This window comes from Bombus bifarius, unplaced genomic scaffold (assembly GCF_011952205.1).
Source record: "Bombus bifarius isolate JDL3187 unplaced genomic scaffold, Bbif_JDL3187 scf7180000009200, whole genome shotgun sequence".
In the NCBI taxonomy this organism is placed as follows: Eukaryota; Metazoa; Arthropoda; class Insecta; order Hymenoptera; family Apidae; genus Bombus; species Bombus bifarius.
The window spans coordinates 1,507,416-1,527,255 of NW_022884965.1; the positions used below are offsets into that span (position 1 = coordinate 1,507,416).

At 42.3% G+C, this 19,840-nt stretch overlaps 2 protein-coding genes and 1 long non-coding RNA gene across 4 annotated transcripts in view; 2 read left to right on the forward strand and 1 right to left on the reverse strand.

Annotated features, from left to right (window-relative positions):
• LOC117214454 (paired box protein Pax-1-like) lies at positions 1-18,478 on the forward strand. Its single transcript, XM_033460584.1, has 3 exons — positions 1-993; positions 15,921-16,565; positions 17,245-18,478. Exons 1-3 carry the CDS (start codon positions 975-977, stop codon positions 17,712-17,714), a joined length of 1,134 nt encoding a protein of 377 aa, XP_033316475.1. The 5' UTR covers positions 1-974; the 3' UTR covers positions 17,715-18,478.
• LOC117214463 overlaps positions 16,398-19,840 on the reverse strand; it is a 6,776-nt gene continuing 3,333 nt past the window's right edge. Inside the window, exons 2-4 of the long non-coding RNA XR_004488873.1 lie at positions 17,535-17,704; positions 17,061-17,433; positions 16,398-16,529 (exon numbers count right to left, since the gene is read on the reverse strand). This is a non-coding gene — a long non-coding RNA (uncharacterized LOC117214463). The remainder of the gene's footprint in view (positions 16,530-17,060; positions 17,434-17,534; positions 17,705-19,840) is intronic.
• LOC117214442 (DNA polymerase epsilon catalytic subunit A) overlaps positions 16,971-19,840 on the forward strand; it is a 19,122-nt gene continuing 16,252 nt past the window's right edge. For both annotated transcript variants that reach the window (XM_033460554.1, XM_033460555.1), the window contains exon 1: positions 16,971-16,981. The gene's annotated coding sequence lies outside the window, so the exon portion shown is untranslated. The remainder of the gene's footprint in view (positions 16,982-19,840) is intronic.

A 19,840-nucleotide genomic window follows, 5' to 3' on the forward strand; every position in this document is an offset into this window, starting at 1 on the left:
CTCTCTTTCTATGTTAATTCGTGCGTCGTACACGTATACGCGTAGAAGGAGTCTACTTACACAAGAGAGCAGGCGGGGGACCGCGTTCTAAAGGCTACGCTACTAGCCGGAGAGGAGATTTCTTATTTCTGCTCTGGTAAATCTGTCGCCCCAGTCAGTGAGGCAGCGAAGGGCGAGCCGCGCACCATTGACCGTGTCCGTGCTTCTTTTTTCGTCTCGTCTAGCCGCGACTCCGCCGTTACTGCCTTTCTCGTTCTCGCTGCCCCTTCCCTCCCCCTGCCCCTTTCTCTTGTTCCTCTTTTTCGTTTATGTTCACGTTTCTTCTTTTATAGGGCGAGTGCACACGGACACGGTGCCGCGCACCGGATTATTTACCGTTCAATTGTCGCGTTTTTCCGTGTACAGCCGCGAGAACGCCTTCAGTGTCCCCCTTCGGTGCGCGTGAATGAAGGACGACGAAGGAAGGCGGCGTGGCTCCCTTCACGCTCGTTACCGCTCGATTCATCCAGTGTTCTCCACCTTTCACCTGGCTCGCGTGTCCTTTCCGCATTCGCCCAAGTGACTTACCGATACCTCCTCGGCCAACCTAATTACCCACGTATTCTGTTATTCGTTCTGTTACGTGTACGACAGGAGAATTTCAAGATCGGAAGATCGTTCGAGATTGTTCGAGACGATCGGGGCGATCTGTTGCACGTATCGGTGGAAAATGTGAAGCGGGAGGGATGCTGATAGTCGAAGGAACACGGTTGGTGCAGACCGGTGAACGCAGTGCAGACTTTATGAGATCGTTGCACGAGCTTTGCAAGCTATTACCGAGATCGGCAAATCGGAAGATCGAGTAAGCGAATCGCGCGATCAGCCTGCATAGTATAATTAAAGCGGAGAAAAGCGGAGTGAACGGGGCAAGGTCTGCGGAGGAACTGGAGGAACCGCGTTGCGCGTAGCCGACGGCTGCAAGGCTGCTCTTCCTCATGGATCCCATCGTGCTAGGTGAGAAATTGCTCCTACGATTCCCACTTCGTGTTCGTACCATACGACAACGTAACTACGATTACGTAATGATGTACCTTTTGTGAATATTTTTTTTAATAAACATTGCTACATGTTGAGGAGAATTCATTGCTGGTTTGTTGGAACAGTTGGAACAGTCGAAGAAGAATTTGCTTTATGTTGCTGAAAATAGCTGGAGAATATATGCAGAAACGTATCTGCGGAAAATTATATTTGAACGATATTTGTTGAACCGTCTAATTATGAAACTAACGCGATCGAAGAGTCGAAACTCGTAGAAGCAGAACTTTCGAACTTGTTGGATACAAAATACTTCGCTCGAAAGTTTTACGACAGTTGTCACATCTTCTACGAAATTGTAAAATATTGAGAGATAGTCAACGTACGTAACGATACATCGAAGACCGACGTTTCGCTAAAAATAAGAGATACGTTGCCGTATGTAGCTGTTACGTTACATTGGTATAAGCTTACGTTAGCGTTACATGCCATAGAATTGATTTACCACGCTTGATATGTACTTTCGTCAAACTTTGAGTTCTGTTAGCGTCACGTTATTTCTGTTTCGCGATTAATGGGACCATCCGCGCCTTATCTGCGGCGAAATTTCAAAGCGTGATGTAACTTTATATAGAGCGATGAATCGCGGGTGTCTCGACGCCGGTCTCCTAGTGAAACTCATTTTCTTCTCGTACGTTTTTGCCCGAATGCGACTGTTCGACGAGATGAAAGATCGAATCTCGATGGCGCGCGATGTGTTTGCATATGCCAATCAACTTCGACCTAATTGAATTTATAATTAAATGAGACGTGGCGCTTGGTTGTATCTTGGTGTGGCGCCGTCGCTCGCCACTTATTAATTTCAAGCGAATCGCGTACGATAATGAAATAGGTTGCCAGAATTATCTACCAACACGAGCGCATCTAAACACCGTGCGCAAGCTCGATTCATTCCAATTTTTTGTTTACGATCGCTAGAATGCATCTAAATCTCTTCTATCGGCTCTGCCAGTCTCGACAAACGATATTCGATCATTCCTCGATCGTACGACCATCGTCCAACGAAGTTTTCTGTTTCCTTTTCATCATCATTTTCACCGTGTAGTTGCTCGAAAGAAATTTTAGACAATTCATTTACGACAAATGCGTATGAACGACGATTTTTCAAAAGAAATCTGTTAACGGAGGAGGACTCGTATTATAATTTTTTAATCCCAATCTCGCTCTTCTTTTTTTTCAACAAATTATACGTACAAAAATTATACGTATCAGCAACGATCCTGTCGTATTCTATTTTTCCCAAACGTTAGAAATTCGTTAACGATAACGACGTGCAATGGGTTCAAAAAGCGACCCAAAGAACTGGTAGCAGAGTTAAGAAGAAGGAATATGCGGAAACAGAAATTTATTTACTTATCGACATACGAGCGAAAGCGTACGCATTAGCGTACGTAAGCTGAATAACGTGCTGACTTGGACAGTCGATAGGATCGATACGATTTACGAAAGCTTCGATATAAATATAAATAGTTGGCAAATGGTGGAATAATTCGCGTGAAAGATGCTACGAGTCGATCCATTCATAGAAAGTATACTGTACTCATTTCTCCAGAAACCTTTGACCTTGCTGGGTGCCGGATGCCCTCCTCGGCTCCTTATCGCTCTGCTTTCGATCTTTCTTCCTTTTTTTTTTCTTTTCCTTCTGAAACTCTCGACCAGGCGTAGCAACCGTATATCGGGACTGGCCGTGGCCACGAAGCGTAGAACGAATCCGTTCGGTGTTTAATAATTATGTCAGCGGCGTTTTCTGGCTTGACGAATATCGAAGTGGACCGTCCTAACGAGACTGTTTCGCAGACGGTTCTCAGGGAGCATGATCTATGCCACCAGATACCGGTGAAACGTCCAGCCAACTGCGCATTTCTGTTAACTAAACAGATCTTTGGAAATACGGAGAGAGTTTCCTCTGATATATGTTATCGTAACGTTGGCTGTTATTACGCTATCCTCCGATTTCGTCTTCCTCGATTAATTATTCTTATCGCAACAAATCTGGAAAAAAAGTTTATTCCTTGTACAATGTCGATCGTATTGTACGTTGACGATGTATTGTCATTTCCAAAGGCAGTGGATGAAATCGATTTAATAAGAATTTTGTAGATCTTACTTTCACGATGATGTTTTCTCTCAAATGTTCACCGGGAAAGGTTCTTAAAAATTTATTCCGTTTTTCGTCTATTTTCCCAACAAATTGATCCACTTTTCGGTAAGATGAGTATCCGCGCCATGACACGATAGTTGCAAAACGTATGACAATTGCAAAAGTGTCGATCGTCTTTGGAAAACGTCTAGAGGAATGACACGTCCGATCGACGATGCTGAACCGAGTGCACGATGACCTACATTTTGGTAACGCAGGATCATAAATCTCGATGATGTTCCACGTTTATTGTGACGCGCGAAACGCTGCCGATGACCTAGATCTATCGTTACCCTTGCAGCAATACCGATCTTTACACAGACGTATGGACGCGCGACATTATTTCGTACATGTACGAATCGCGGGCCAACCTATCCATCTTACTTACGCATAATTAAAAAATCTATTAGCTCGAGTGTTCCCCAAAAAGTATTCGATTAGGACGAAGACTTTGTGCGGGAAACATGCAATAAATCATAGGAAGCGTAGACAGTATACGCGATACGGGTCCTCTTTTTAAATATTTATAAAAATCCGGAAATATCTAGTCGTACGAGTCATGTTTTTCTTGATGATAAACGATAAATATACAGCCGGTTACGTTAATTCGTCGAAATAGGTCTATACGGAAACGAGCTTTAGATTTCAGGCTGAAAATCGTGGAAAACTGCGTTTGTCGCTATTTTCCATCGCTCGTAGCTCGTGGCAACGTTAACCGGTTCCAATGAAATTTTCAGCACTTTCGGTGCTATAGCGTAACTGGCATAAATCTACAAAACGTATCGTTTAATTTTTCCTTACAGCATCGGGTGGAAAAGTTGTAAAAAGCGACGTTTATTATCGCTGATCGATCGTAACTTTTTTCGAAAGTTTCTTACGCCTCATTCAGCGCGTTAATTCTTCTAACTTCTCAAGGAAATCCGAGTACTTCGATTCGATTTTAAAAATGTTATCCTGCTTCGAAGGGTATATTTTAATAGGACCGACCGCGATGACCGTGTTGTGAAAGTCGGTAAAATTTCGCAGCGCGAGTAGAAAGAAGAACGATGGAAACGGAGGCGATGTTTGAGTCGGTTTAAAACGCCTGTGTTATCGGGCTCTGGTTTTTTCTCCAATGACGTTGACAATCTCTGAAGTCATTGACACCAATACACCCGTAGCCACATGTACGGTTCAAGACCTCGATATGTAACCGCGGTACATTGGAAACGTATTCCGTAGATAAAACGACGTTTTATGTTCCTTTTGTATTCCTTCACGCCTGTTTACGTGGGTGAGACATTACGGCGGACGATACAAATTTGTCACGGTACTTCGCAACGAACGATTGACCGTTAAACGATCCTCCGTTATTTTGCACTGATCGCCAACCGTTTCACAAAGCTATCTGTGGACGTTGAGATTCATCAATCGCGTTTAACAATGCTCGTAATGTGCACGCTGCTATCGACGTGCAATAATTAAGCGATTAATGCACTACTGGTCGGCTGATGCTTAATTCTTAACTGCTGCTGTGGGGGTCCAGTTAGAATAGTATTGTTATGCTTTCGCTCTAACGCTAGAACTATAGACCTGTAGTGGCGTTGTAGTGAAAATAAACAGGTATATTTCGTTGTTAGACCGCCGATGTTTATGCAAATTCATATCTTACGAGGACAAAGATTTAGTTCACCTACTAAATATTATAAGAAATATCGTACATACTGCGAGGTCCAGACTAGTTACAAACAATGTTGTACTTTTGCTTTAACGCTATGATATATAGATGTATAGCTATAGATAAGATAGGACTCGTAACATAAAAGATTATGATTAAAATGAAAACATCAAATGTAGTGGGAATAAATGCGTATGTTTTGTTGTTAGATTTCCGATATCTGCTTATGCAAATTAATAATACAAAGAGAAAGCTAAAAAATTAAAATTAATAAATTCTTATGAAGACAAAGATTTAGCTCATCTGTATTAAATATTATACAAGGTTTGGACATTTCGTGTAGTTTTTTATAGACAACATTGGAAAAGATTTTCGCGTTAATTTGGATGAAAGGAGGATACTGTTCGATTCTGTAGTCTAAGTAGAAAATCAGATTGTTCCCTATGAAAGATTGGGGAGAACGTCTCGTGTCTTATTGACACTGTCAGACAACGTGCAGTTACAGATTCATTAGCGTTCAATTAGTACCGTTTGTTCTAGTTAAACAAGGAAGCTAGCTTTTAAGGGTCCAGTTGACAAAGGACTGCTCAAATACTTGTGCTGGCTTCTGGAGTTGTCTCGAGCTACCTACCAACTGTTCTGTCTCTGACTTCCTTTCTCAGGGATGTTTCGAATCCTCTTTCAGCCCTCTCAGAAGGTTTGAAAACTTCGCGACAATTTGGTCGTTAATTTCTCGACCCTTTTAAAGCTAATTTCCGTATTTGCTACTATGACTTTTGACTAAATTTAAAGCAAATTTGCTAACTACAAATTACAGATTCCTAAAGGTCCTGCAAATACTCCGAACGCTCCTAAAACATCGTCGTATCGAACCGGTTCGTAAAATCTTTCATTCTGGATGTTTCATCGAGTTTAATTGTAGGAACGTTAAAACACTGTCTTACGAAGTGAAGCTAAAACGATTATCTACCAATTACTATCTAAATATACTAAAATTGCATCGATATCGCTAAATACGTAAATAGTGGATTACCCAAACCGTAAGAGATGATATCTTCTTTTTTGCGACTGTTAAGCAACACTTTAATGTGTCTCTCTCGTTCTCAGAATCATATTTTCGGGATTATGGAACTTTCAGTAAAATGTTATTGCACGACGATCTCTTCGGTCGTTTAAAGGAATGGATATTGTTAATGAATAAATTTGGAAACATAATCGACTCGTTGAGACGGTAAACGATGTAAACTATTAAACTATGTAAATATCTCGATTGGAATAAGAAACACATTTCTGTTTATTTTGACATTTATATTACCTACTAAACATAGTTAAATTTGTTTATTTGATCCTATGCTCTAATTCGTATCTAAGTATCAGGACGCCTGCTATTTTTATGCGATACTTCACGATTAATTTAAAATATCCAAGAAACAATTTAATCGATCAATCTTCTGTATACGACGCTGCAACCTAATATTTGTCCAAATTATTTGCATTACAACATGATATAGTATTATAATAAGTTATGATTGATCTCGAAAGTTTGCTGATCTAAATCCTATTAGAAAAATTGAAGGTAGATTAGATCAGATATTCGAAAAAATCTGTTCAAAATCTGAATCCATATTATATAATCATCCACAGTTTATACATAACACGAGTCCCTTGTAGTCTAACGTTTCAAGCGAAACGATAACTCTTAGAGGTTTTGATCATTTTTCAATGACTTTTCAGGTTCACTGAACTTCTCGCAAGTGTACCAATGCCTATGAACGGAAACATTCGATGAAAACCTCGATTTGCACATGTCTATAGGAATGAAAATTAAAAGCTGCGAATGAAAAGACGAAAGAATGTTTTCGACCGACATTAACGAAGTTAACCCTCTGACTGTACCTCAGGTAATGTAGCGTGGATCGCGATTTGGCTATGAAAGCGTGGCAAGGTGGAACGTATCGTATGGACTATTAGATACGGCATATAGTCATCCACAAACAACGATCGTAAGGCGAAACGATCCGGAGATGTATCGTTGACAAGTTATTACTTGCACGATTTGGACGTGAAGTTTTGCATACTCGTCTCGTGATTCAAGATCCTGGCGGCCCGCCACAGGGGTTTCTTCTAATAGCCCATCCCAAAAACCTGTCGCGACTCTATAGCATTCAGAGTCGAGTAGCAATTTTCGTCTCGGCACAGAACATGCTTTCAATTACGGCTCGCTCTTCGTTTACTTCGGTATTCATCTTCGAGGTCTTCGTCTTCTCTAGGAAAACTTAACTCTCTCGATTCCGTCTTCGGTATATTATACCGAATGATGTGCCAGAATAGACAAAACGATCGATCGATAAATTTCCTTAGAAATCTTATAGGTAGATTCGCAAGTTTGCTAACTTCAAATTACAAATACGTACTTCGAACGTTTCTGAAACATCGTTTCATCGAGCTGGATCGTAAAATCGTTTTATTTTGAGCGATGCTGCGTTATTGGGGAGTTTCTGTGATTTCTGTTTTTGCAAAGTATATGGACAAAGTCTCTCGCATATCTCGTATTTTAATTCCTTTAGCCAATTTTCCTAATGCGCAGAGACTAAATTTGATGGAAGGGGAAGGTCGTTATTAATCATTTAGGCGAAAGGAATATTATTTGTTTAATTTAACGAAAATCGAGCCGCGTTTGAAGGATCTAAGTGAAAAAAGGGAACGTAATTTTCGGCGGAGCGCGTTTTTTGTTCGTCCATCGAATATATTTCGGTCCCACTGTCATCGCGTATTCCAGATGTGAGCCGGCCTCACGCACACGCGTGTGCGAGATAAATTTTGCACGCGTGTATTTTAGGTTGCGCGAAGAAAGGTACGGTCTCTCGGAGGGAAAGGGAAGCCGAGTAAAAATCGCGCGGGAAACTTACAAATCTATTCGTTAAACGCTTAATGAATAAACCGAGTGCGTAATTTCGTCGACGAGAAGAGACGCTTTCAAAATCACGATTTAACTGGTGATTAAAATTGATTGAATTGTACAGGCTCGAAGTTGCGAGGAAATCAACGTCAAACGATCGGTATTATCGACCGTGGTTGAAAACTGAGCTTAAAGTTCAAAGGAAATGGTTTGATATTTACAAGGAACATAAACGTCACGGTGAAAAATTTTGAAGAGAAGAGTTGCTTGACGAGATAATCGCGTTTCGTTAGCAGAGGAATCAGAGAGTTCGATTGAAAATCATCGTAACACTCGGTTTGCTCGGCAGCCGCATGTGGAAATCGGCAGAGCTATGATGAAACTATGTTCGACGAGGTCAAACGAGGTTATCATGAAAAATGTACCGCGATTAGCATATAATTAATTTCCTCGTGCATCGAGTTGCATAAATTTCACGCTTATAAATAGACTCTCTGCTAATCGACGAAAAAAATTCAAAATCCGTTCTTTCGATGTCGGGATCCGACGAGTTTTTTTCTTAAAGAGTTCGCGAAAAATATATTCCTGGCATATATAAATTAACCATTCGCGATAACGTGACATGATTTACGATTTATATTACTTGCATGTAACTGCGTGTATTGCTATACTTGGATCGAACGCGATAGACGATTCGATTACAATTCCCAGTTTTTAGATTACGCGAAATCCCGTTCGAATTATTGAGAATCTTTTCGGTTTCGCAGCAGAATCGAAGAAAAGTAGCAGAGGTTTGCGAACTAACTAACGCGCTGTTATACGGCGAATCGAAAGCATATGTTCAACGCACTTTTGTTAATTATTAACATTATGACTGCGTAAGAGGTGGCACATAGGTCCTAACAATTCTATTTGGCCAGTGCCCAGGTTATGAGGCCTCTGGAAATAATGATGAAACATGACAGGACTATTTTCAACGTCTGCGGATTCAACGTGAGCACGTGTTATAAATCTATGCTCGTGCATCGACTCGGTATTCCGCTAAGTATTTCGGCTAAATATCAAGATTCACGACCCTTCAGAATATTCTCCATTCCATGAAACGATCTCGCGAATCCTAACTAGCTCCGCGACTCCACCTTTCGTTAATTTAATTAATCACCGAACGCTCTACGCTGGCGATGAGACCAAGTTCAATGCGTAGTAGTACGAATACGAGTCAGTTCTAGTACAAAGGTCTCGCTTTATGACATTCTATTGTTAATCGTAGGAGATTATGTTCCGCTTTATTTGGATCGATTCCGTAGAGTTCGAGAACGTACATGTACTTATGAGTACTTAGACACTTTGATTAGATTTGAAGGAAACCTAAACTGCTAATAAATTTGAAAGGAATTTCATAAAAATGATAGGTCGAGTAGTGAAAGGCAGAAACTAAATATTAGGAATATCATTGGATATTGTTCAATAGAAAGCCGAAGCAAATAGAAAACTACCACAAGGATATCGACAACTAATCTTCTATTTAAAGTACTCATAAAGCTTCGAATTTACGTAATTGAAATCCTCTTATGTTCGAAAGCGTCGTTTCCATTTGTCAAGTTCCATATAGACAGTTCGAACCTATTTTCTTTCAAAATATTCGTTAAATAAACCTACCTTCTAACGATGTATCGAGGTGGATGGAAAAGACTAAAGCAAGGAATGTAGATCTGATAAACTCAACACAATCGTAGAGATGGGCAGGCGTATTGGCGGAAAATGTCACATAAATACAAATAAAACAACACAGAGTAATGCGTGAAGGCGAGCGATACAGAGCAGTGCCATCCAGTGCTGTACCACTGTATTCGATGGATTTCGAGCCAAAACTTGCTCCAGATCGTTTCAGATCGTTTCAACTTGTTCCACGTTCACGGTGTAAAACGAAGAACCTTTAATCTTCGACACGGTGCGGCGTTTGCGTTGGAAGGAACTAATCAGTGACATGTGGGCGCCGGGGTGCAGACGAGCGCGGAAATTAAACGAAAGATCCGTTTCTATAAAAGAGGAGCGAGAGGCCGACAAAGGGGATAGGCAGAGGGGTCGATAATTAGCGAGTGAGAATGGTAGACAAACACTGGTCGCGTTTCGGGCATCTATGTAAGCGGAACACGTGTTTTCGAGGGTGACACTGACATCCATCACTCGTCCGGTGTACGCCCACATCACGGACTCGCGCGTCCGTCGTTCAACTTTTCTACTTATACACCAGCAGCGTGCACCAGCCGATTTTTGCTGCTTCTTTTATCCGCGACAATTTGTTCCGCCTCCCCGGTATCGTTTTCGCAAATTTCCAGCTACCAAATTAGTCGATCCTTCCCTCGTCGTCTCGCCGGCTCGCTGCTTTTTATCGTTTTCTTCTTCGTTCCTTGGAAAACGAGGCGTGCATGCCACGAGAAATAATTGGAGGATCGTTTACGGTTTACACGAATAACAACATACATAGCTACGAGCGAGATCGAAGAGATTTAGGACCACGCGCGAGACGAGTTAGGACCATGTTTCACTTTTTCAGTTGCGCGTCGTAAACGTCAAATTGTCGTTAGCTGTCCATGTTATTACCGAACCTGTGTAAAAGCTCGTGCACTGATCTATTTGATACATTGCTATACTGTGTCGTGCCGCTATATTGCTACATAAATTGTAGTATGTCGTGCTAGAGTTGAACGTTATTGAAAATATCTGGAACCTATTCAAATTATGATTCGAAGAGAAAATTTCAAAATGTTTGGCAAAATAACGAGAACATAAATTACCTGATACGACAGCTCATGTGCAGCGTATCTGAAATGTTACGAATTGCAATCCAAGCGGGAGAAGTACAAATTATTAACATATAAAAGTACCTATACTCGATCTCTCGAAGCTCGTTCTATAAACTTACATAAATTGAAGGCAACCTATCTCTATAAAGGTATGATATATACCTTTGGTCCGCATGGTTTTCGATCAATCGACCATTCAACGTAATGTCCGTGTCACGGTTTGACGTTATCAATTATGCCTGGACTCGCGCTATCAATCTCGATCACGAGCATGACGTCGACTTCCATCGTTTCTCTAATATAACCCACGATTGTGGTAAAATCGTCTGTTAACTTATAAAGCTTCCGTTGATTCGCTTGTGATTCATTTCATTTTCTTTCCCTTTCTTCCCTTTTGCCCTGCGTCTACGCGAAGAACCGCTCAAATTTCTCGGATCCCGCGAATCGAGGTGGAATATATCGTCGTAGGAAGATCGAGTGGACGCATACGTCTGCGAATCGCGCGCGTGGAACCAACGATCTGGCCATTTCACGCGCGCACACGCGCGTGAACGTCGCGGTGCACGCAATATTATTAGACTTTTTCTCCGGTCTACGGTGATAAATGGCCGACATCAAAGGGTCCGACGCGTGTAGTCATTTTACACGCGTGTAATACACGTATTCATCGTTGAGGAGGGTGAACCGTGCACGCGTGTGTGTCTGCACACATGCTCTGCACCCGGAGGATCTCTTTCCCATTCGGGACATTCTTCTTTTTCTCTGATACTGTCAACCGAGGAACATTGACGGTGTAGAGTTTATTAACATTGATAGGTACGAGCTCGTACACTTTAACATTTACAATTCGTCGCTCCAGTTCTTAAGCCTGATTTGTACCAGCGGTCAAGGTTCGATCAATCAAACGCTCGGTGTTCTTTCGCGATTTTTATTGCTACTATGTCGATGTCACGGTCAACAGATTTTCACTTGAGCCGATCGTACCGCCTATTGTGAATGCTCTCCTTGAATTACGTATATAGCGATTTTGACCGACGGTTGACTCGATGCGATCTGATCGTACCGTGATCGCCAGTGTGAATCAAGCTTAAAGATATTCGTAGCGCGACGACATCTCTCGAAAGTAAAACACGCTGAGACTCGAAAGCCATATAAAGAAAGAAAGAAAGCCATAGAAAGAAATTTCTTGGCTGTCTACACTTCCTACACGCACACACTAAGGAATAATTCAGAAATGGACAGAATGACAACTTCGCATTGTAACATAGAGATATTTTGCACGCTGAGATTACTGATGCTATATATTCCACAATTACTTTGATTCGAAACTGGCGAGGTCGGAGCTGCACTTGAAAAAGAAGGATTCTTCTAGTCGTTTTACAGAACATAGATGTTAGTTTCCTAACAACTTTGTGAAACCGGTTTTTCCGTAATTGATCAAAAAGTCAGTTTACCAGCGACCTTACTACGGGGAATTACGGGTTAAAACTTTCAACTTTGAAGATGAATATCTCTAGCACTATAAATTGACTCTATAAACAACTATAAACTGGCAGAACTTGTTGCGAATTTGTATTCTTTATACCAATGAAACATACGTGGATCAGTCAATTACATTTCGATCGATAGGATTGTTACAACAAGGAGGTAGCTTCACTTTCCAGTAATTCGGGAGAACCAGCAAGAACCGACTCAAAATCAATCAAAAGCATGTCACTTTTACTGAAAGTGAAATATATTCACGGCCAACTAATATTCGTTGTAACAATACCGAAAGACGAAACTCTTCTTCATATGCTTCACAAAGAGATCAATGTATTGTGCAATGTCTAAATTGGTTTATAAGATTTCGATATTTGTCTTCTGGAATCTACTTTTGTTTTCGTTCCTGTTATCGGCTGGACTTAAAGCTGGTAGGCTTAGGGAGAAACCTATAAACCGCCGAGAATTTATTGCCGACCCTTATTGGATTACTAGAGCTTAGGTCCTTTAAGACTCGAGGACTAATGCTCGAGGAGTAAGAAAAATATTTCCCTTAAATCGCATAAAGAAAGGAACATTTCGTTGAACGTAAGGTTCTATTCTTTATAAGGTTCTATTCTTTATAAGGTTCTATTCTTTATGTAAGGTTATAAGGTGCTATTCTGCAAACAATCACGAAGATAATAATTGTTTTACATTTTCGTTACTTATAAAGACGACAAGTCTTAGAAGAAATATTTCTATTTCTTAAAACAGGCTCCATATCTGGCAGCCCAGAAATTTTATCTTTCAACGTCTCTGTCTCGTCCGACAAATTTTTAATTCCACTTTACTTCCAATTCTATCGCGAGCGTGATCTCGATTCGGCGAGTTGTCGACAGTTTCGTGGGAACAGCTCGAGAGCCAAGGAAATTCATCGTAATTATAAATCTATCATGCGAGCGGTTTATCCCTTCATTAATTACTCACCTATAGAAGAGAGCCGACGAGGAGCACGCATAAACCACGGGGCTTGTCTTCCGTTTAACGAGCCCGCGCTGCTCCCTCGCGATCGAACGGTTCGCCGGCAAAAAGACGGAGTTTTAATGTAACGCGGGTCATTAAGTCCAAATCGTTGGAGTTTAACGGGCCACGTCGGGGTCGTTCCACGAATCGGCGATCCGCTGAAAAACTCGCTCCTTTTAGCGGGGTGATTCTTCGAAAATCGCCTCCTCGTTTGTCTTTCGATTAAAACCGGAGAGCTTTTTCCGGATTAAAGATAATATTTGCGTACCTGTCAACGGTAGATAAAAATTATGTCGTCTATATAACTCGTGTAACTCGCAATACAGTGTCTAACATACGCGCTAACTCGAAAAGTAACAAAATTACAGTAAAGGTATTGAAATCGGAACACCCTCGTCTTTGAAGCGCTTTATTGATACGATAACTGGATAGATAAGACGAAGAAAATTCAATGCTAAAAAAACGATCACAGCTATGAGCTCGCTCAAAACTCCCTTCGTCTACGTTCTCCAGAAGAACGGAGACGCATTGACGATCTTATCTTCCTGTTTAAATTTATTAACAAAAAAAAAAAGAAAAATGAACTGTTTTAATCCATACCATATCTAATATAAAATATAACGATCTAATATAAATCTAACATCAAGTAAAATGCGACTCGATGACCCTTCCAGACCTTTTCGTTCCTCTCCACTTTTTTCACAAAATTACTACACAGCTAACTTACTTTACCCTGATCCAATAGGTCCAATAGAACGTGTATATACACAGCAATGAAATACGTAACTCCGTAGACTCTCTTCCTGGATCTTTCAAATTCTTCAAAACTTCCACTCTACGTGTTGTTTATTATAACCGTCTAAATTATATCGTTGTTTTTATGTAATCTTTTAAAATACACGATAATATTGTTTCATTCGTCTTTACTGCTCTACGTCGAGTACGTGAAGTATCGTAACTGTAATCCGTAATAGATCGTTCTTCCATGTACAGATAGATAAATAAATAGACAGATAAATAAGTAAATATCTATCAGCGAACAGCGAAAGAAACGAAAGTGGCGAGATCGCACCATTTGAAAATTACTTCAAGCGTCGTAAGTTCTAAAACGAACTTGCCCCACGTAAATTGATAGAGGATCGTCGATGGTGGAAACGTGGCGTAAAGGGCGCGTGTTTCGCGCCTCTGCCAAGAAGCCGCCATTACGGGGAGATCGAGGGGATGTCGAAAAGGGGGACGAAGAAAAAAAAAAATGGTGGCCGGTGGCCGTGCAAAAACGCGTCTCTGCGGTCGGCGGCGTCGCCGACGAAACTCTTCTTCCAGGAATCACGGAGGCATCGTAGGGCCCTCCTTTCCGCCGCGGTTTTCTTATTTATTCCTCTTCTCCGTAACGCGTACGTCAGCTCGGCGTTCGCGTAGAAAAGAGAGACGATGAGTAGGGAATATGGAGACCGACGTAACCGAAGGGAGAAAGGGCCAAGCCACATAAATTTTGCCCCTTCCATGGACGGAGGAAAGTACACTCGCGTTCCTCGATGACGACTTCGTACTTCCTTCACGGATATCCGTTCACCTCTCTATTTCTACTGCACGCCACTTCAAATAGATGCAAAATGAAGAAAGGAGCTTTCGATCCTCGACATCAAAGAACCTGGAAGATGTCAACGCATTAACGTTTTTGCACTCGGGAAGACATCTGTTTGCGAAAAGGAGGACGTTCAATTCCTTTTGGTTTTCGTTCTCGTTTACGTTTGTTTCGTGTCGATCGTAAAGTAATATAGAACGAGGTATTTGCATATTGGCGAAAAATTCTATTTCGAGCGTCGCCTATAAATCCGCTGCGTTTTCCTGAATAATGGAAAATTAACGTGCTCGCCGGGAGTCCTAACAACACTTGAGCATCGGTCTCTCGAGTTAAAGATAGCTCTCTTATTATTCTCGTGACGGGTTGTTGTCTTTGCTTACCGGAGAATGGAATTTAGGTGGGTTTGGAACGTAGTTAGGGGCAATTGCTAGGGCATTGCTTCGCTAATTAAGGGTTGTTACAGACGAGCTCGGCCGAGTAGAGGCAACCGGCGTACATCTGCATCTCATTAAAACCCAACCCAGGCGCCAGGTGTAAGGCTCGATGCGAAGTATATTATAGTGGCGTTATTTAGTAGCCTAACCCGTCGAATCGATGCGAGATTATCCGCTCGTTTTACGTTCCAGCGTAACGTAAAATTATCCATGGCTTTCCCTTCGCGACGATTTTATAAGTCGACGTCGCGTTGCTGTTTTCGCGAATCGGAACGCGGGATTCGAATTGAGAAACGGGGTGTCACGTATCCGAAATAAGAGGACCGAATGAAGCAGAAATTTATTAAGAGTTTTATGGGCCCGGAGGGTCGCGACGTAATCAACCACGTTTTAAAAAGACGACCGACCCAAGGTGGCTGCCTAATTTTTCTTCGACTGCTTCCAACCGTTCTTCGACCACAACGAAGACGACCAGAGTTAACGCGCAAGTGGTGGGAATTTGCTCTCGACGTGTTCGCTCTCTTCCGATATAAATGAAAAAAATCTTTATTTTTAGGCTAATGCTCCCAGACGATCAACGAATATTGGACGATATTGTACCGACAATACGTACACGTTGATCCTTTTAGTTGAGAACCTTGAAACATTTATATATAGATATAGCAATGATAGTCTGAGGGCAGCCTAAGATCGTACAACGAATGTTCCACCGGCGGAGAGTAATTTGAAGAAACAACAGTTACAAATAAAATTTATATATCGAGTCTGGTCGTCTCGAGTCGATTGCTGTTATAGTTACCAAAAGCTAATGCATCGTTCGACGTTGTTTACGGACAGAGAGTAACGGGAGCGAACTCGGTGCAGATCAGCAGCAGCAACAGCAGCAACAGCCCCATCAACAACAGCAGCAGCAACAGTACGGCGAGGTGAACCAATTAGGGGGTGTGTTCGTAAATGGCCGACCCTTGCCAAATGCGGTCAGGTTGCGAATAGTGGAGCTTGCACAGCTGGGCATCAGGCCGTGCGACATCTCGCGGCAGCTGCGAGTCAGCCATGGTTGTGTCAGCAAGATCTTGGCCCGGTACCACGAGACAGGCAGCATACTGCCTGGCGCGATCGGTGGCAGCAAACCCCGTGTCACCACCCCGAAGGTGGTGCAGTATATCAAACAATTGAAACTGAAGGATCCTGGTATCTTCGCTTGGGAGATCAGGGATCGTTTATTGTCGGATGGCGTGTGCGACAAATACAACGTGCCATCGGTGAGCAGCATCTCGAGGATATTGAGGAACAAGGTCGGCGCGGCGACCGCGATTCATCATCATCCCCATCATCCGGCGCATCATCACCATCATCATCATTTGTACGCGGCCGCGGCCGCGGCTGGAGCCGCCCTTTGTCCTGTCCCGTATCCGCCGACGCCTTATCACGCAACGCCGCCGCCCGCTGTAACGCATCATCACCATCATCATCATCATCAAGGTTGGTAGCCTCAATGATCTCGCGACTTCTTGTTCTTCTTCCTCGAGCGAGAACTTTCTGCGATTTTCAGTTTCGCGCGTTCGCATCCGCGTTGCATTAGATGATTATATCAATGATATACGTACATGTAACACATAGATACGTATAGGTATCAGAAGTGCTGTTATCGATAACTCTTAAAGGCTATCGTGGTGGAAGTTTCACCCCGTCTTCGTGTTACTTAGTTGATCTTGTTGTTATCCGATCGAGTAGCATTTATTCGACTCGGCTGATTTCTGAGATAAAATGGAACGCACTGGGTGAAATTTCGTCGCTCGTAGCATCAACGTGATTCTCTGATAGCCTTCAAGGGTTGCATTCGGAGCAAAGTTCTCGAGCGAGACGCCAACCTACCGGGCACGGTACGTGACACATTGGTGGAAGAACACAGTAGGTGTGGCACCTCCTCTCTGTTCGTATCCCGATACGACAGAGAGGAGGAACAAAAACACAAACCTGTCCAAAAAAAAGAAAACTTCGTTCTCCACCAGCGCAACTTGAAGTGTGCGTTCAGTTCTAGCAGCGAGCTCGCGGGATATCAGGCAACAGTCGCGTCTCTTTCTTCCATCCTGATACGAGCGCTGAATAATCGAATTCGAACGAACCTCTCCATACCAATTTGGTACCGGTGCGTTTCCAGTTGGACCGACGACGCCGGGCAAGCTGTCACCGTCTTCCCCGACCGCTATTCATCCCGGTGTCGGCCATCAGACGGCTACTTCCGTCGGTCTACAGTGGCCGAGTTCTCACACGGTTCACGACATCCTCGCCACCGGCTGCAACTTGATCAATTCGCAGTCGTCTCCATCGCCAACGTCGCCATTGTGCGCTACGGTGAACAATAATCATCACCACGGTCACCACCATCATCATCATCAGAGCAACGACAACGCTGCCAGCGACAATAACAACGAGGAAACCAGCGGTTACCATCATCCGCACCACCATCACCATCATCAGCAGTATTACGCGTCGGCTCTGTACCATCATCATCATCACCATTCGGACACCGTGACCCCCGTGGCAACCACGTCACCGGTTCTCACTGTACAGTCGATCATGATGCAGTCGTCGGCGACGAACAGTCAACCAGCTAGTCCCTGTAATTGAAACGATCGTGACGTTAGATAGGATTTTATCGGATAGTAAACGCGAGTGGTGGAAAGACTGAGTAACTGGATCGTGGTATAAGACATATACATAGTGGTTGCATATGTATCCATGAGTTAATAATCGATATGTAATTAAGGAAAAGGACGATCGAAACGACGAAAGTAAGTGGTTGTAAGTGAGAATAAAGACAAGAAACATAGGAATAGAGAAAGAGATATGAATAAGTACCTAATGGGGTGTGGCTGGCAAGAACGGTATATCATCTCACCAGTATTATATATTTTTATCGTCATTTGCCAAGAGTGCCTTCCTTCGAGTGCCATAAAGAAAATTGTACGTTCGTTATAATTCGTGAAACGGACTGTGAGAGAAGACGATCGAGATTGTCGCAACTTTTGAAAAAAGGATTTGCACGTTACTCGTGGAACCTGCGAATACTGTTTTAATCGTTTACCTTGTTTTATTTTTTCTTTTTTTTTTTTTTTGTATGTTTGTTCAAACTTTGCGTAGATTTAATGATATAATCGTTAAGGAAAGAAGATCGTTTATTCCCAGCGAAGCGAGATTCACGAGCGAGACGTTCGAAAAAAGCTCCCCCGATAAATTGGGAGGATGTTGTCGATATTATTTAACTGATAAACATGTACGATCGTGTCACGATTGTGCGATTATAGTCCTCTGCCATGCTTTTTTATGGAATGCAACTTTTGTCATTGGGAAATATATATTTTCCGTCAAGTTAAACAACGTGCTTACGTACTTCTTTTCCTTCTTCCAATCTTTTTCCATCCATACTTCGAAATCGAAGAGGAAAATCTACAAAGGGCGAAGGTACCTGGTATGTATTAAACAAATTTATCAATCAAAACCAAATTGTCTGAATGGCGTGATTTAAGTCTATCTATAGTTTCTATAATTACTACAAATACACAAGTGCCTTGAATGAAATTAATACTAATTCTCAATAATTACGTAGCCGTCTATTTTCGTGATACGACTTTAGATCCACATAATAACCACATAATATTATCTTCTACGTGTAACAAATACCACGCGAGTCAATAGCATCTATCATTGTTGATCTGAGACATCGAAAAGATCGATCTGATAACAACGTATCTCAGACGGACTGTCTCTTTGCACGGCGACTTCGCTATAATTCACCGAAAATTTTTCCTCCTCCGACGTTAATTTACTTCCTAGCTCACGGCTCAGTTGGCACGCTGAAGAGTTCGAGAATACAACGGTGCTTTAGATTTCCTGCAACTTCTCTTCTTTTTGGCACACCTTTCGAACGTTCGGTTCCCTACGGATGATAGTAAATGATTTATTTATTTTTTATCTTTTCTATCTTTATGTAATTTCCGAACGTTCAAATAACGCGGCCGTGTTTCAGTCGAAGTTAATCTGTTGCGGTGATCTTCTTAATTACCAAGGCTTCCGCGAAGCAAAAGGCGAAGTTCGTTTGAGACGCTGCGGTCCAGAATGAAAGAAAAACCGGCAGAGTCGTCGAGATTTAGTCGTCGGTGTGCTCGTGCAATCGCGAATTTCCAATCGATCGAAGCACAAGGTACGTATTCAGTTTGATCGCCGCTCCAGAAACAGTCGACGCCGTGCTCAAGAAACGACGCAGCAAGAAGAAAAGGCACGATATATTTACGTAGCTTCAGCGGCTAAACGCGAGTCTATAATTGCCAACTGTAAATTGCTGCGGTTGCTTGCATTTTAAATTTCAAACTCGAACGTTCAAATGTCCACACGTGCAAACGGAGCTTTAGATTTCGGCCGCTTCGTCCTGCAGGGAAGCTTTCAACAACGAAGAAATTAACTTTTGATCTTCGTTCCGTCGATTCTTGATTGACTGCGGCCAGCCAACGAATGAAAGAGCGAGTAGAACGTATGTAGAAGAATGGGATAGTCGTAAAGCACGTTCGATGGTATTGTGTCCGATGGAATTATTGTCTATCTCGGGCTTTTACGTATTCTGTTAACGGTCTTGTAATAAATGCGCGTACATGGATCGATTCGCGCGTAACTACCGATAACGTGGACTGCTTGATTGATGCTTCCATTCCGAATAATCAGCAACGTTTCTCTGTAACCACAGATAATGGCCGTGCAAT

Bases quoted from the DNA above. Each gene is read 5' to 3' on its own strand.
- LOC117214454 (XM_033460584.1), top strand. The intron at 16,566-17,244 runs GTTGGTAGCCTC...GTGCGTTTCCAG, and splicing joins CCATCATCATCATCATCAAG to TTGGACCGACGACGCCGGGC.